General features: G+C 36.2%; 1 protein-coding gene and 1 pseudogene across 2 annotated transcripts; both read left to right on the forward strand.

The window, feature by feature from the left end:
* Positions 1–6,207: 6,207 nt before the first annotated feature.
* LOC103966408 (F-box/LRR-repeat protein At3g58900-like) lies at positions 6,208–9,018 on the forward strand. 2 transcript variants are annotated; one of them, XM_009379568.3, is made up of 3 exons: positions 6,210–7,651; positions 7,858–8,043; positions 8,511–9,018. In XM_009379568.3, exons 1-3 carry the CDS (start codon positions 6,563–6,565, stop codon positions 8,814–8,816), a joined length of 1,581 nt encoding a protein of 526 aa, XP_009377843.1. In that variant the 5' UTR covers positions 6,210–6,562; the 3' UTR covers positions 8,817–9,018. The 2 variants fall into 2 exon arrangements, with proteins under 2 accessions (XP_018507711.1, XP_009377843.1); XM_018652195.2 differs by lacking the exon at positions 7,858–8,043 and having other exon boundaries at positions 6,208–7,651.
* A 491-nt stretch (positions 9,019–9,509) lies between these two features.
* On the forward strand, positions 9,510–17,061 carry LOC103966407 (annotated as a pseudogene).
* The last annotated feature ends 159 nt before the right edge of the window (positions 17,062–17,220 follow it).

Below are 17,220 nucleotides of genomic sequence, written 5' to 3' on the forward strand. Positions count from 1 at the left end.
TATCCAACCAATTTATTAACATTGAAAGTTGAGGATGTGGATAAGAATTTTATTTGAAATTTGCATAACCAATTGCATCTCGACACATGTCACTCAAAATCTGAAGGAAACTCATTTATTAACATTGAAAACTGAAGATAAGAACTGCCACGTGGACATGAATTTTATCTGAAATTTGCATAACAAATTACATCTCGACATGTGTCAGCCAAGATCTTATCCGAAAGATTATTAAAACTACCTAGAGATAAGAAATCTGAAAAACTTAGTCATTTATTAACATTGAAAGCTAAAGATAGAAGTGTCACACGAACAAGAATTTTACCTGAAATTTGCATAACCAATTACATCTCGACACGTGTCACTCAAAATCTTATCCGAAAAATTATTAAGATTACATAGAGACAATAAATTTGAAGACTTACTTATTTATTAACATTGAAAGCTGAAGATAAGAACTATCATGTGGACTTGAATTTTATCATTTGCGTAACCATTACATCTCGACATGTGTCAATCAAAATCATATCAGAAAAATTATTAAGATTACATAGATATAAGAAATCTGGAGAGTTACTCATTTATTAATATTGAAAACTGAAGATAAAAGAAGAATTGTCACGTGGAAATGAATTTTATTTGAAATTTGCATAATTAATTACATCTCGACATGTGTCACTAAAAACCTTATCCGAAAAATTATTAAGATAGAAATATGAAATCTGGAAACTCATTCATTTAGCTACACATGTCACTTGAAAATCCTATTTCAAAAATTGTTAAGATCATGTAAAGATAAGAAATCTAAAGAATTATTCATTTAGCAACAAGTGTCATTAAAAAAATCATGTCCAGACAACTATAATATGGTAGTTTAATTGAATAAGCTAATAAATTTAAAAGTAATAAATTATTGAGATGCTATGAATATAGTCTGCAATTGTGCATCTAAAAGTAATATAGTCTGTAAGAAACGATTGTACTTGGGGGTTTTCGCTTCAATATAATTTCTTCTTGTTTCAAAAAAACAAAAAAAAAATTGTGGACGAGATATGTTTAGCTTTTTCGCTTAGAGATGATATATGAATATAGTTTGAAACTATTTATATAAAAATAATATTTTGGAAAGCTATAATTGTAACATCATACATCGCCCAGGGGAGTGGATCATGTAAACTTTATATCTATATTCACATTTCTATCTAGCACGAGGCCTTTTGGGAGATCACTAGCTTCGGGTTCCATCGGAACTCCGAAGTTAAGCGAGTTCACGCGAGAGCTATCCTAGAATGGATGACCCACTAGGAAATTCTCATGTGAGTTCCTAGAAACAAAACCATGAGGGCGTGGTCGGGGCCTAAAGCAAACAATACCGTGCTACGGTAGAGTCGAGCCCTGAATATGATAAGGGCCTGATCGGGATGTGTCAATAATTATGGACGAGACATATTTAACCTCTTCGGATAGAGAATACCTGATTCTCGTAATCTTGTAATGAATTTGTCTTGATTACCTTTTACGTGAACTAAGGATTCAAGAATTCGGCGACAGTCATCAGAATTATCTCACGACATAGTTTCCAAAGTGGGAAGCTATATATGGAAAAAAAATATCTAAAATACATATATTAGTAGTCTTATCAAAATCTATTAGAAAGTCTTAAACATAACAGATAGACGGAAGGAACCTCAAGCCCTTTGTTGAAACCAAAAAACCCCTTTGAATGATAGAACAATCCACATCAAACCAAGAATATTAAAAAACACTGTTAGGTAACCTTGTTTTCAATTGAAGCTCCTTTACCTGGTGAAAAAACTTCTCCCTATTACAAGAATTAAAAGACAGTGTATTCAAATGAAAGAAATATAATAAAATCGATAAAACCGTATTGGAAATTCTTTTCTTTTCATGTTTTACCTTCATTAGGTCTGCAAAAACACAATGTTAAGGAAAAAAAAACCCTTTGAAATGAGATAGACCTACGCGAAGTTGAGAAGAGTAACACAAAAAAACACTAATCCAAAGAGCCTTGCATAATTCATGGGCATGAGACTATTTGGCTTCATGTTTTTATCTTCAATTCTTGGCTAGCTAGCTCTACATGCTTCTACTCTTGTTTCTCTTTTTTAAAGTAATTCTTTTCTTATGGAAGAAGTGCGTTAAATTTAAGTGATTATGACAAAGAAAAAGAAATATAATAACAATCGGTCAAAATAATGCAAACCCTAATAAAAGTAAATTAATTAGCACGTGACTAACCGTAACAACTCAAGTGTTAAATGAAATATAATCTCAAGGATAAATTACGCTCTCAGTAAAACAAATTTCAATTTCTAAAATTGTTTGTTATTAATTTGTTAACGGTGAAACAAAAGTGCACTAGACCTTCCCAAAACGGTTGTAAATCGAATAATATTGGACAGACTACATAATTAGTGTACCATGATCAACCCAAAGACAAGGCATTCTTCTTGGAAGAGATAAAAGAACTGGCCATTTCAAATACTTGAGAGTTGTCACATAATACTACGATCTAGTGGTATTCAACTTCACGTATAAGTGAGAGGTCTTAGATTCGATTCTCGTCAAAGGCAAATTTGAACCACATTATTGATAACTCATTGTAAGGCTTAACTCACTCCTCCATCCCCTTAGTGTAGATATGTCGTTTGTTCAAAAAAATACTGGAGGATTATTATTATTATTATTATTATTAGTATTTTTTGGTGAAATGTTACTTTATTATCAACACAATATATTATATGAGAAGACCCAAATACTAATATCCAAGGAAAAAAATGGACCTCCCCACTCCACAGTAACCAAGAGCCCAAAACATAAAAAACAACAAAACAAACTCTAAATAATGAAGCAAACCCTAGCAGCATCAAACCACCCGCTTGCCCACCAACAGAAACAAAGGTCCCCAGCATCACGTACTTAAGATTTGGAGTAGAGAAAAGCGGAACACTTTGCGGCCATAATCAGCCCAATTGATAAAAAAATATTTCGAAAAGTTGAAAGTTCCATATTTGGATGTTCGGTTTCTAATTATCACGGTTGATTCATTGTATGGTTTAAACCAAATTTATCACCATTTAAAGTTATATAGAAAATAATAATAATGAGACAAGTAATGGGTATGAACCCAGGAAGGGTTACAATCGGGTCCAATTTGATCCTAAAACATAGAGCATAATGTATTTCAGCCACTCATGCCGATCTTTGTTTTTACCTCTCTAGGTTGAAAAGTTTCTCTAGCTAATACTTTATAATTGACAATTCTATAAACAACTGGTTCGCAGTCTATCGACGAGCCAACTGTTAGTGTGAGATCCCATATTGACTAACGGAGAGGGGGTGATGTATCTTATATGTACATTCTCCCCTCCTTATAGCACAAGGTCTTTTGGGAACTCACTAGCTTCGGATTCCATCGGAACTCCGAAGTTAAGCGAATTTGAGCGAGAGCAATCCTAGAATGGGTGACCCACTGGGAAGTTGCTCCTGAGTTCCCAGAAACAAAACATTGAGAGAATGATAAGCCCAAAACGGACAATATCGTGCTACGTCGAAGTCGAGATTGGAATATGACAATTAGTCAAACATCTTTCAAAATAAATTGAATTTTAAACCCTTCAAATAAAAAACATGAAGTTTTAGAATCTAAGATGCGATTAAAATATTTAGGAACTTAAGATCATGTCTAATTTCGAATGCAATATTGGAAATAAAACTTAAATCAAAACCCGAATCTTTTTATTGAAGTTATTAAAACATCGGGGGGTGTTCATAAGTTGAGATTGTTTGAATTTTCGTTTGGATGCATTTATGCTCATCACAATGAACTATGATATAGGCTCACCATGCACCTCGTCATTTGACACATGTCATTTTACTTAATCATAGTTTTTTTTTTAATTAGAAAAAAAAAACATTTAATATTAAAGTTAACCATAATTAGTCAAAAAGACACGTGTTGGATGATGAGGTGTATAATAGGCACACATCATAGTTATGGTGGTGATAAAAATACAATGAGAAAAGAGAAATTGAGTGAGAAAATGTTGTTGATTCCGCAGAGACCCTTGAGGGTTTAATATGGAGCACTGGAAGTTGCAACTTCTTTTATTTTATTTCTCAAATCAAGGAGGTTACCATACTGTTCAGTTGTACCATGGATGTTGTTGAGTTTCCCAAATCAACTTGATGGTGTGATGAAGTTAAAGAGCCAAACTAAGACAATTATGCTAGAAGAGACTATATCCGACTTTAGTTTTGGAAATACTTTCTCTGTAGATTTAAAGAGGGCGAAAAGACAATTGGATTTCCTATCATAAAAATAAAATCTTAGGTAGTGATGTGATTTCGCAGAATTTAAATTTTGTTGTTTTCACGTATTATTATAGCATTTTAATTTAAAAAAATAATAATTCCACATTATCTCTCTCCAACTCCTTTCTTTTTCATATATATTAAATTTTTATATTCACACTTATATAGTAAATAGGCTTCTTCTAATTTTTTATTATTAAGAATTCAAATGCTTTTGAAAAAAAACAATTATTAAGATTTTTTGTGTTTCTTCATAAAACACATTTATGAATGACCAAAAAAATTAAAAAAATAAAACACAGTAATGATCAAGGTTCTAAAAGAAGTTAGGCGCTAGTTGGGCGGCGGGCTAAGGCTTAGCGCCTAGGCGCCTAGGTGGGCGGGCGCCCAGGTAGACTAGGCGGATTTAAGTAAATCTATTATATTTCGTGTAAATAAGTGTCTGATTATACTTAAAATATATATACTTTCATCATAAACTACAAAATAGAATGACATACATATTATGAAATATTAGAACATAAAGAAAACATGGGAAACAAGGGCATAATGCGTGTTCATTTAGGTATGCAACAAGTCTCTTACAATTTATTAAAAAAATGCAAAATGAAAGTTATCTTTTTTCTGTCTAAGTAAGTCGCGATCTAGACGAGTGCCTAAACGGGTCTGGATGGGCTAGGCGAGTGCTTAGGTAGTTTAGACGGGCACCTAAGTAAGTCTAGGCGTCATTTCTTAATTTTCAAACGTCTAGGCATTAATCGAGACGGTAGCTAGTCACCTAGCACCTAGGCGGGGCCTAAGCGGTGCTAGATGGGAATTTTTAGAATAGTGGTTATGATGCAAAAGCTCTTTAATTTATTGTCAATCTTAATCAAAAGTGTCTTTTGGTTGTTGAAAAATACTTTCAATTATTACAACACGGAATTATTTTTAGGAATTGTTGTTGACACTCCAAAAATCTCATTTTACACTCCTCACAAGTGTATTTTTCTTTCTAAATATAGAAAGTTTGGAGTGTAGAATGAGAATTTTAAAGTGTCAATAACAATTCCCTTATTTTTTCCACACATGCAATGTAGACGTTAAAACTCAATTTCATGTTGAAGGCAAAAATAAGACCTCGAGTATGTGAATAAACACTCTTCAATGTAACACGCTATGAATTATCTCAAACTATTTTTTTTTTTCTATTGAAATTCTGATTTTGCATGAGGCGAATTCTAAACCACTTTAATTACAAATATTTGCTAAACATTCTAGTCCAAAAATGATTAGAGTCAAATGTATATTCAATCACATCAGCATGTGACACTTTATCACAGTGCTGTAAAACAATAATACATATGCATCATGGTGCTGGTTCATTCCTCACCAATTTTTCTTCATATCAACAACTATATACTTAACTCACTAACCTTGTCATTTATATAAAAAATAATAATTAAATCAGATTTAACTTTTCACATTGGAACTAATGAATATTTAACTCACTAGTCCTATCATTTATTTAAAAAAATATATATAATTGAATCAGATTTAACTTTTCACATTGGAACTAATGAATAGTTATTTTTTTAATAATACATATGCATCATGTTACTGATTCATTCCTTACCGATTTTTCTTCATATCAACAACTATATATTTAACTAACTAACCTTATCATTTATATAAAAAATAATAATTAAATCAGATATAACTTTTCACGTTGGAACTAATGAATATTTAACTCACTAACCTTATTATTTATTAAAAAAATTAATTAATTGATTCAGATTTAACTTTTCACATTGGAACAAATGAATAGTTATTTTTTTACCCAAACGAGAAACGATACCCCCGAATCAACGGTTAAACCCATTTACCGTCTTAACACCCCACGCTCATGAAACACTAGTCATTCAATGGCACCCCCAAATTAGCAAAATTAAGGTTTACTGCGCTCTTCTTCGAATTCGTCGAACTCCAGAATCTGTAGCACCAAGGAAAATGGAGGCATATTCACCCATTTGTGTTCGCACGCGCTCCTACTAACTACACTGCCAGAGTAAGCTCGAATTCATTTGGGTACAAGAATGGTACGCACTCTCTCGCAACTGCTTTTCTTCATTTGGGTTCAATCTTCAGTGTGTTAATTGATGTTTTCACTGTTTAATTTCCAAATCCCCGTAGTATTAATCGAAACCGGCTTCAATTGAAAAACCCCAAAACACAAAATTTAGGTTTCATGGAACAGAAGCATAAGATATTGGATAGTTCAAGTTGTGAGGGTGAAGGAAGATGTCGTAGTCGTAAGGAAGATAGATTCAGTGGTCTTCCCGACGGAGTTGCGTATCGTATTCTTTCGTTTCTTACTATAAAGGACGTCACTTGTTTCAGCATTGTGTCCAAAAGATGTAGGGAACTTTATCTGTCAACTCCGTCTTTGGATTTCGACTTCAAGACTACAAGAACACCCTCGGGTGAGTATAAGTATTTCAGAGAGGCCACGTGTGAGGTTAGATTGAATTTGTTGAACTCATTGGATAGGTTCTTGCTTCAACGCGGGGATAACAAGATAGAGTACTTTCGTCTTGTGTGGGAGAGTCACTCTGTAGTTGAAGAAGACAGTGACGACCAAAGGGATGAAGAACCATGCTTCTGTGTTAATGAGCGTTTTCGGATAATGACTTGGATTCATAATGCACTGAGGTGTAATGTTGAAGTTCTTGATGTTAAGAGCGATGTAGATTATTTTGAGGATGAACCGTATGCATTATTTCCTTCTTGTGTCTTTCTCTGTGCACCTTTGACTTCTCTAGCAGTTGAAATGAATCGTACAATGGTTAAAACACCTTCTGCTGCCTTTTCCTCAAATCTTGTAGACCTGAAGTTGATAAATGTTGAAATAGAAGATGAGGGGTTTTTCAAATGGATCTCATGTTCCTGCAAATTCATCAAGGAAATACATCTTTGTCATATTCGTATAACAGGTAATATCATCATCAAGAGCTCGTCTCTAGAAAAATTCGAATATTTGGAGGGTACATTCACACGGAGCCATATTGACATCTCAGCCGAGAAACTTGAAGTCATAAATATTGACTGGACGTTTCAGTCACCTGGTGACAATTCGTTAAATATTTTTGCTCCAAAACTTAAGTATTTTGAATGGAGAGGATATCTGATGAATCAGGCAAACCTGGGACAGCTAGAATGTTTGGAAAAAGCTGTTATTTGCCTGGAGCCTAAAGCAGATGACTCTGACAAACTGATTAAGCATTTTTACAGTTTGCGCAGGGTTGAACTTCTTGTTTTAAATGCAGCGACCTTTAAGGTAATGAGAACCACAACCCTTCATACTGAATATTACTTTTCGGTGAAATAAACTAGATATTTTGTTATCCGAAATAATTTTATTATTTTGTTCCTCTCTTTACATTTCAGTTTAAACAGGATAACAATACTTTTACATTAAAATGGTCACACTTGCTATAACAAAATGAGAAACGTGATATAGGTTTTGCCTTTATGACATTGCAGGCATTGTTCAGGGAAGGATACACGCATGCTCAATTTGATCGTCTTTTTTATTTGCAATTGAATCTAAGGAGCTTTTCTGATGATATCTTTCCTGCAGTGGTCTCTCTATTAAGAGGATTGCATAATTTGTGTACTTTATACATAACTTGTTTTGCTGTCCCAAGTTCTATGGACCCTCAACCCAATGTAAGTTAAGTCTATGATTTCCTTTCTTAATATCGTAAAACTTCTATCTACTCGTGAAAAAAAAATTGGTTCCAACTTGGGCTAGTTATAAGTATTATTAACCTCCATGTCGTATTACGTAATAATTTCTTTACATCTGTTTTAAAACTTGTCTCCACATTGCAAAAATTGTCAAAAAACCTAAAAGATGTAAGTTTAAAGATGAAATCAAATAATTCTCTTAAGTATGCAGTCTCCCAATATTTATTTAGGTCCCATTTTAAGATAAAGTTGTTCTGCACATGGTAAAAATTGTCAAGAATAGTTTATTCTTTAGAGTTCTTGTCACGTCTTTGAGCTTGTGAATACGTAATCACTTGTCAACATGGACACCTTTTTGGTGAAGCCGAGCTGCTCTTAGCTTCGTTTGGTTTCTCATTTTGTGGAAAATTTCAAATTGGTTGCTTGTTGACTTGTTGCTGTTGCAGGTATCTGGGTTTGATAAGGAATACTGGAAGCTGCAGAATCTGGATTTTATTGATCAGATTAAGGAGGTTACCATAGTGCTGGATGGGTCTAGTAACGGGATTGAGTTTGCACGGTATATACTCGAGAATGCCAAGAACCTGGAACAAATTTACTTACAACATTTATTGGATCTGCCTGATGATGCTATACAGAAGCTAAATGAAAGTAAGATGTCCAGGGCAACAGTTAACTTTGAGGAAGACTCCGAGGAAGACTACGAGGAAGACTCCGAGGAAGACTTCGAAGAAGACATTGAGGAAGACTAAAAGAGATAACAAAGAAAGCAGTTTTGATGTTTTGCAGTTGTTTTTTGCTATGATATTGAAACCCTAATGTACATGTTGATATAGCGTCGTTAATTTTTATGGTCGTATGAAAAAAATTCTCTTGAATTAGAGAAAACCGAAATGGAGAAAAAGAATCTATGGCCAAGCAGATCTTACTTCAATCTCACTTGGGCTTTTGAAACCTAATCTGCATTACTTCGCACCTTGAAACTCAATTTTTTGCATCAGTTTAAGCCGAAATCAAAGCACATTGAATTTTAAGCCTTTCAAATCAAAACCATGAAGTTTTAGAATTATAAGATGTGATTGAAATTTTTAGCAACTTAAGATCAAGCTTAATTTCGAGTGTAAATTGAAAATAGAATTGTATCACATTGCCGAAAAATAATTATGCATATGTATTATAATATTGGTCTGATCCTCAATTGTTCTACTTCTTTTTAACAAATAACTATTTAACTTACTGATGTGTTTAAAAAAATAAATAAATAAATAATGTATGAACTCATCTGGGCACAAGAATGGTACACACTCTCTCGCAACTGATTTTCTTTATTTCGGTTCAATCTTCGGTGTGGTAATTGATTTTTCAGGGTTTGGTTTTCAAATCCCCGTAGTATTAATCGAAACCGGCTTCAATTGAAAAACCCCAAAACACAAAATTTAGGTCTCATGGAACAGAAGCATGAGACATTGGCTAGTTCAAGTTTTGAGGGTGAAGGAAGTAGTCGTAGTCGTGAGGAAGATAGATTCAGCGGTCTCCCCGACAGAATTGCTTATCGAATTCTTTCGTTTCTTACTATAAAGGACGTCGCTTGTTTCAGCATTGTGTCCAAAAGATGCAGAGAACTTTATCTGTCAACTCCGTCATTGAATTTCGAATTCATGACTACAGGAGCACCCTGGGGTGTGTGGAAGTGTTTCTGCGAGGCCTCGTGTGAGGTTAGGTTGATGTTGGTGAACTCATTGGATAGGTTCTTGCTTCAACGCGGGGATAACAAGATAGAGCACTTTCGTCTTGTGTGGAAGAGTTGTAAGGATGTAGACAGTGGATAGGATCATGACAGTTGTCAAAAGATTATAACTCTTAGTTAGATAGTCAGTTAGAGAGTTAGTCTTGTGTATAAATACATCATTGTAATAGCTTGGAGATTAAGAAAAAAGATTAATACAACAGCTTACAACTTCTCTCTAAAACCTTCTCTCTCTCTCTCTAGTTCTTGATTCTGATTTCCTTCTACGATCTTCCCCTGTCTATATTAACATGGTATCACTCGCCATTGTTGCTTGCGCTGTGTTCTTCGATCCTTCAGCTGCTTCCGCTCATCTTTTTGCTCTGTGATTTGGTGTTGCCGATCGACTATTACCGTGTTCTTGGTTGATTCTTTGGTATCTTCTCTCTCTGTGATTTCTAGGGTTTCTGCATTGCCCGTTCTCTCTCTTTCTGCGACTATCGATTTGTGCACACCAGGTGTTTGTGATATTTCTTCTCTTCAATTTCTGTCTCAATTCTGCAAATATGGTTACGGCATCTCAATTACAAATTCTCCGATCACCTATTACTAGTCTTATCTCTACAATTTCTACCTCTGTGAATGTGAAGCTTGATGATTCTAATTACTTGAATTGGCATTTCCAAATGCAATTGCTACTTGAGGGGCACGGGATCATGAGATTTGTTGATGGCTCCACTCCTTGTCCATCTCGATATGTTCTTTCTAACTCTTCTGCTGTTGATGGTTCGAATTCGTCAACTCAATCTGAGAATGAAGATTATGTTGTTTGGAAGATGCATGATCGGGCCCTTATGCAGTTGATTACTGCAACTTTGTCTCCGGTTGCGCTTTCCTGTGCCATTGGAAGCACAAGTGCTTGTGATCTTTGGACCCGGTTACATGAACAATTTTCTGTTGTATCTCGGACTAGTGTTTTTCAACTCAAGTCGAATCTTCAAACCATCAAGAAAGGGACTGATTTTGTGTCTCAATATTTGCAGCGAATTAAGGAAGCTCGAGATTACTTGTCCGCGGCTGGTGTTCCTTTTGCAAATGAGGATATTGTTATTCTAGCCCTCAATGGATTACCTTCTGAGTATAATACATTTCGTAGTGTTATACGGGGTCGTGAGAATGTTATTTCTCTCCAAGAATTTAGGGTGCAGCTTCTTGTTGAAGAACTGATTGTGGACAGTACTGAAACTTCTCATTTTTTGTCTGCCATGGTGGCTAGTAACTTTGCTCCTAAATCCCATCCATCTGGTGGTGCTCATTCGGGTTTTTCAGGTCCTCAGCCTGTTTCCTCTGGTGGATTTCGATCCTTTAGTTTCAACAAGAAGGGTAAAAGTAAATCTAATCAGGGCTATCGGTATTCTAATCCGAGTCCTAGACAGCAGTTTCCTAATCACGGTTCACCATCAGCACCTGTTTTCTCTGGAGTGCTAGGACCCTCACCTTCACAGTCTATTGGACACTCAGCTATGCAGCAAGTGTCTTGTCAACTCTGTAATCAGTTTGGCCACACTGCTCCGTTTTGTAAATCCAAACAGTTGGAAAGACAAGGCTGTCAAATTTGTGGCAAGGCAAATCATACCACCTGGTATTGTTTTTTCAATGACAAAGGTCCCAACTTTGGTGGTCCACACTACTCTCAGATGTCTTGCCATGAGTATGTTTCTTCCGCACCTACTCAATCCAATATTCAGGCTCTGCACACAGTCTCTTCTCAGTCCTCTTCAGCTCCTCCATCACAGATTTGGCTTACTGACTCGGGCGCTACCAACCATATGACTGCCGATTTCAGCAATTTGTTCTTGGCATCTCCTTATCCCGCTACTGAGACTGTGCAAACTGCCAATGGTGAAGGTTTGAAAATTTCACACATTGGTAGCTCTATCATTCAAACACCTGTGAAACCACTCAATTGAATTCCATTCTTTATGTGCCTCGGCTGTCTCAAAATTTGTTATCTGTTCATCGCATTTGCCTTGATAACAACTGTTGGTTAGTGTTTGATGCTTACTGTTTCTGGATCCAGGACAAAGCCACAGGGAGGGTCTTGTACAAAGGCCAATGCAGTAATGGACTATACCCCATTCCATCCCTTTCCAATCCATCCTTTCTTTCTCCAGGTCATTCTCAAGGGCATTTTAAAGCTTCTGCATTGCTTGGACAGCTTGTTAGCTCTCATCTTTGGCATAGTAGGTTAGGGCATCCTTCAAATACCACTGCCTCTATCATGCTTACTAAGTCTCATAATTCTTGTACAAAGGATATTGTTCTATGCTCTGTCATAGTTGTCTAGAGGGCAAGTTTACTAAACTGCCTTTTCAGTCTAGTGCACACAAATCTGTAATTCCTTTTGAAACTGTACACAGTGACCTTTGGGGTCCATCTCCATGTAATTCCATTGATGGTTACAAGTATTATGTAACTCTCATTGATGAGTGCACTAGATATTGTTGGTTGTTTCCTCTTGTTAATAAATCAGATTTCTTTGACATCTTTGTTGGTTTCTATTCCTTTGTGCAAACTCAATTTTCTGCTTGTATTAAAACTTTGCAAACTGATGGTGGTGGTGAATATTGTAGCCATAAACTTCAAATGTTTCTTACCAATAAAGGTATTCTTCACCATAAATCATGTCCCTATACTCCGGAACAAAATGGCTTGGCCGAAAGAAAACATAGACACATTGTTGAGACCACTGTCACTTTGTTACAATCTGCCAAATTGCCCTCCTCCTTCTGGACCTTTGCTTGCCAAACTGTTGTCTATCTGATCAATCGTATGCCTACACCAGTTTTGAATAATTGTTCACCATTTGAAAAACTTTTTGGTACTCCTCCTATTTTGACTCATCTTAAGGTGTTTGGGTGTTCTTGCTTTCCTCTATTAAGACCTTATATTCAGAACAAATTACAAGCTAAGACCAAAGAGTGTGTATTTCTTGGGTATGCCTCAAAGTATAAGGGGTTCATTTGTTTTGATGTGTTACAAGGTAGGTTCTACATTTCTAGACATGTAGTGTTTGATGAGTCTAAATTTCCCTACTGTCACCTGTTTGCATTACCAAAGTCCACACCTGTGACATCACCTACCTCTCGGCCATACTCACCACTTCCAGTTCCTAATATGGACAATGTCCTAGTTCATTCACCCACACCCCCACCTAGTACTTCCTCCTCAGTTTCCCCTATGTCCTCCTCTTCCTCATCTATCTTATCATCCTCTCTACCTACTGAGCAATCCCCTTCTCCACCCAGTATCTATTCTCAGTCCATTACTGTTCCTGCAAGTTCTATTTCTCAACTCCCTGTGGACTCTCAATTTAGTCCGAACTTACTTCAAGTGGTGTTACCAATTACTCCACTTAATATGCATCCTATGCAAACTAGAAGTAAGATTGGAATCATTAGGAAGAAGGCCTTTCTCAGTCAAGTGGCTGCATCTTCTGATGTTGATTTATCTTTGGTGGAACCTGCAACATATAAATCTGCAATGAAGATACCTGTGTGGTCCAAAGCAATGCAGGACGAGGTTGATGCATTGCATAACCAACACACTTGGAGTCTTGTACAGTTGCCTCCTCACAAGAACCTTGTTAGTTGTAAGTGGGTTTTCAAACTCAAAAAGCACTCCGATGGGACAGTGGCTCGGCATAAAGCTCGCCTTGTTGCTAAAAGGTTCAGTCAAGAGCCTGGTTTGGACTATGGTGAAACCTTTAGTCCCGTGGTTAAACCAACCACTGTCAAGTTAGTTCTAGCCTTGGCAGCTCACTTCAATTGGACTCTTAGACAGTTGGATGTCAAGAATGCGTTTTTGCATGGTTTGTTAAATGAAGAAGTGTACATAGCTCAACCTCCTGGTTTTGGCGATCCTGCACATCCTGATTTGGTTTGTAAATTGCACAAGTCTCTATATGGATTGAAACAGGCGCCTAGAGCCTGGAATGACAGGTTTACCAGCTTTCTTCCCTCTCTTGGCTTTCAATCCACATATGCTAATTCTTCTTTATTTGTTAAGCTTGCTGGCAGTGACATTGTGGTACTTCTCCTCTATGTCGATGATATTATTCTTACTGGCAGTTCTCAGTTAGCTATTCACCAAGTGATTACCTTTTTAACTTCTGAGTTTGACATCAAGGACTTGGGGGATCTTCATTACTTTTTGGGCATTCAAGTTCTCAAAACTGCTACAGGATTATTTTTGTCTCAGTCCAAATATATACTGGACTTGTTGCAGAGAGTTGAGATGGTTGATTGTAAGCCATGTGATACCCCTTGTTTGCCTTACAATCGGTTGGTTAAAGATGATGGCACTCCCTACAATAATCCAACAACATATCGAAGTATAGTTGGAGCCTTACAATATCTCACCTTCACTCGACCGGACATTGCTTTCTCAGTTCATCAAGTCTGCCAGTTTATGCAATCTCCAATGGTGTCGCATTTTACTGCTGTCAAGAGGATTTTGAGGTATCTAAAGGGGACACTGTCTACTGGCATCTCTTATACTCGAGGAGATTTACTACTGAAGGCATTTAGTGATGCCGATTGGGCTGGTGATCCCAATGATAGGCGTTTTACCACTGGTTTGGTTGTCTTCTTCGGCAATAACCCTATTTCTTGGTCCTCTAAGAAACAACCCACTGTTTCTCGTTCCTCGACGGAAGCCGAATACAGAGCTATATCTACTACATCCGCTGAACTTGATTGGATTCAACAACTCCTGGCATTTATGCATGTCAAGCCTGCTGTTCCTCCTGTTCTCTTCTGTGACAATCTGTCTGCCATAGCTTTGTCCTTTAATCCGGTTCAACATCAACGCATGAAGCATATTGAGATCGATGTACACTTTGTGCGTGAACGGGTTGCTAAGAAGCAACTTTGTGTTCAGTTTGTCTCCTCTCGAGAACAATTTGCAGATATTTTAACTAAGGGCCTTAGTGCTCCTCTTTTTAAGTCTCATTGTTTCAACCTCATGCTCGGATCATCTCCTCATGAGTTTGAGGGGGCATGTAAGGATATAGACAGTGGATAGGATCATGACAGTTGTCAAAAGATTATAACTCTTAGTTAGATAGTCAGTTAGAGAGTTAGTCTTGTGTATAAATACATCATTGTAATAGCTTGGAGATTAAGAAAAAAGATTAATACAACAGCTTACAACTTCTCTCTAAAACCTTCTCTCTCTCTCTCTCTCTCTCTAGTTCTTGATTCTGATTTCCTTCTACGATCTTCCCCTGTCTATATTAACAAGAGTCACGCTGTATACGAAGAAAATGATGAAGCACCATGCTTCTGTGTTAATGAACGTTTTCGACTAATAACTTGGATTCACAATGCAATAAGGTGTAATGTTGAAGTTCTTGATGTTAAGAGCCGTGTGGTTGATTTTGACGATGAATTGTACTCATTATTTCCTTCTTGTGTCTTTCTCTGTGCAACGTTGCATTCTCTAGCGGTTAACATGAATTTTACAATGGTTAAAACACCTTCTGTTGCCTTTTCCTCGAATCTTGTAGACCTGAAGTTAATAAAGGTTAAAATAGAAGATGAGGGGTTTTTCAAATGGATCTCATGTTCCTGCAAATTCATCAAGGAAATATTTCTTTGTGGTATTAGTGTAAGAGGTAATATCATCATCAAGAGCTCTTCTCTGGAAAAATTTGGATATGTGGACGGTAGCAGGTTTACACTGAGCCATCTTAACATCTCAGGCGAGAAACTTGAAGTCATAAATATTTCCTGGACGTTTAATTCACCTGATGACAAGTCGTTGAATATTTTTGCTCCAAGACTCAAAGATTTATGTTGGAGGGGGAGCCTTGTGAATCAGGCAAACCTGGGACAGCTAGAATGTTTAGAAAAAGCTCTTATTTGCCTGGAGCCTGAAGCAGACGACTCTGACAAACTGATTAAGCATTTTTACAGTTTACACAGGGTTGAACATCTTGTTTTAAATGCAGCGACCTTTAAGGTAATGAGAACCACAACCCTTCATACTGAATACTACTTTCTGGTGAAAAAAACTTGATATTTTGTCATCCGAAATAATTTATTTATTTTGTTTTCTCTTTACATTTCAGTTTAAACATGATAACGATGCTCTTACATTAAAATGGTCTCACATGTTGTGACAAAATGAGAAAAATGATATAGGTTTTGCCCTTATGACATTGCAGGCTTTGTTCAGGGAACGATCCACGCATGCTCAGTTTGATCGTCTTTTTCATTTGCAATTGAATCCATGGAGCTTTTCTGATGATATCTTTCCTGCGGTGGTCTCTCTATTAAGAGGATTGCATAATTTGTGTACTTTATTCGTAAGTTGTTTTGCTGTCCCAAGTTCTATGGACCCTCAACCTGATGTAAGTCTATGATTTCCTTTATTAATATCAATGTCATAAAACCTACTCATGAAAAGAAATGGTCCCAACTTGAGCTAGTTATAAATATTATTAACCTCCATGTCGTAAATACGTAAAAATTTCTTTACATCTGTTTTATGAAACTTGTCTCCACATTGTAAAAATTGTGAAAACAACCAAAAATATGAAGCAATTTAAGTTTTAAGATGAAATCAAATAATTCTCCAAAGTATGCAGTGTCCCAATGTTTATTTAGGTCCCGTTTTAAGATAAACTTGTCGGCACATAGTAAAAATTGTCGAGAATAATTTATTTTTTAGAGTTTTTTTTCATGTCGTTGAGCTTGTGAAAACGTAATAACTAGTCAACATGGACACCTTGTTGGTGAAGCCAAGCTGTTACTAGCTTCTTAAGCATGTTTATATCTTCTTGTGATGAAACTTCTGGCATTTCATACTATATTTTGGAAATTGAAATGCTCCTTATATTATTGGAATTGGTTTTAGGATGTTTCATTTGGTTTCTTATTTTGGGGAAAATTCAAATTGGTTGCTTGTTGCTGTTGCAGGTATCTGGGTTTGATAAGGAATACTGGAAGCTACAGAATCTGGATTTTATTGATCAGATTAAGGAGGTTACCATAGAGCTGGATGTGTCTAATAACGGGATTGAATTTGCACGGTATATACTCCAGCATGCCAAGAACCTGGAGCATATGTGCATACAATATTTATTGGATCTGTCTGATGATGCTATACAGAAGCTAAATGATAGCAAGAAGATGTCCAAGGCCATTATCTTTGAGGGAGTCTGCCACAGGTGGCCACAGTTTGATTCCGACTGTGAGGAAGACTGAGGAAAACTTCGAAGAAGCCTTTGAGGAATGCTAAACGAGATAAGCAAAAAAAGCAAATTTGATGTTCATCAGAAGTTGTTTTTTGATATAATATTGAAACCTTAATGTACATTTTGATATTGCCTTGTTAATATTTATCGTGGAATAGAAAAAATTTCT

The sequence above is a fragment of a genome, unplaced genomic scaffold (genome assembly GCF_019419815.1).
Source record: "Pyrus x bretschneideri cultivar Hongxiangsu unplaced genomic scaffold, Pyrus_bretschneideri_v1 Contig9, whole genome shotgun sequence".
In the NCBI taxonomy this organism is placed as follows: Eukaryota; Viridiplantae; Streptophyta; class Magnoliopsida; order Rosales; family Rosaceae; genus Pyrus; species Pyrus x bretschneideri.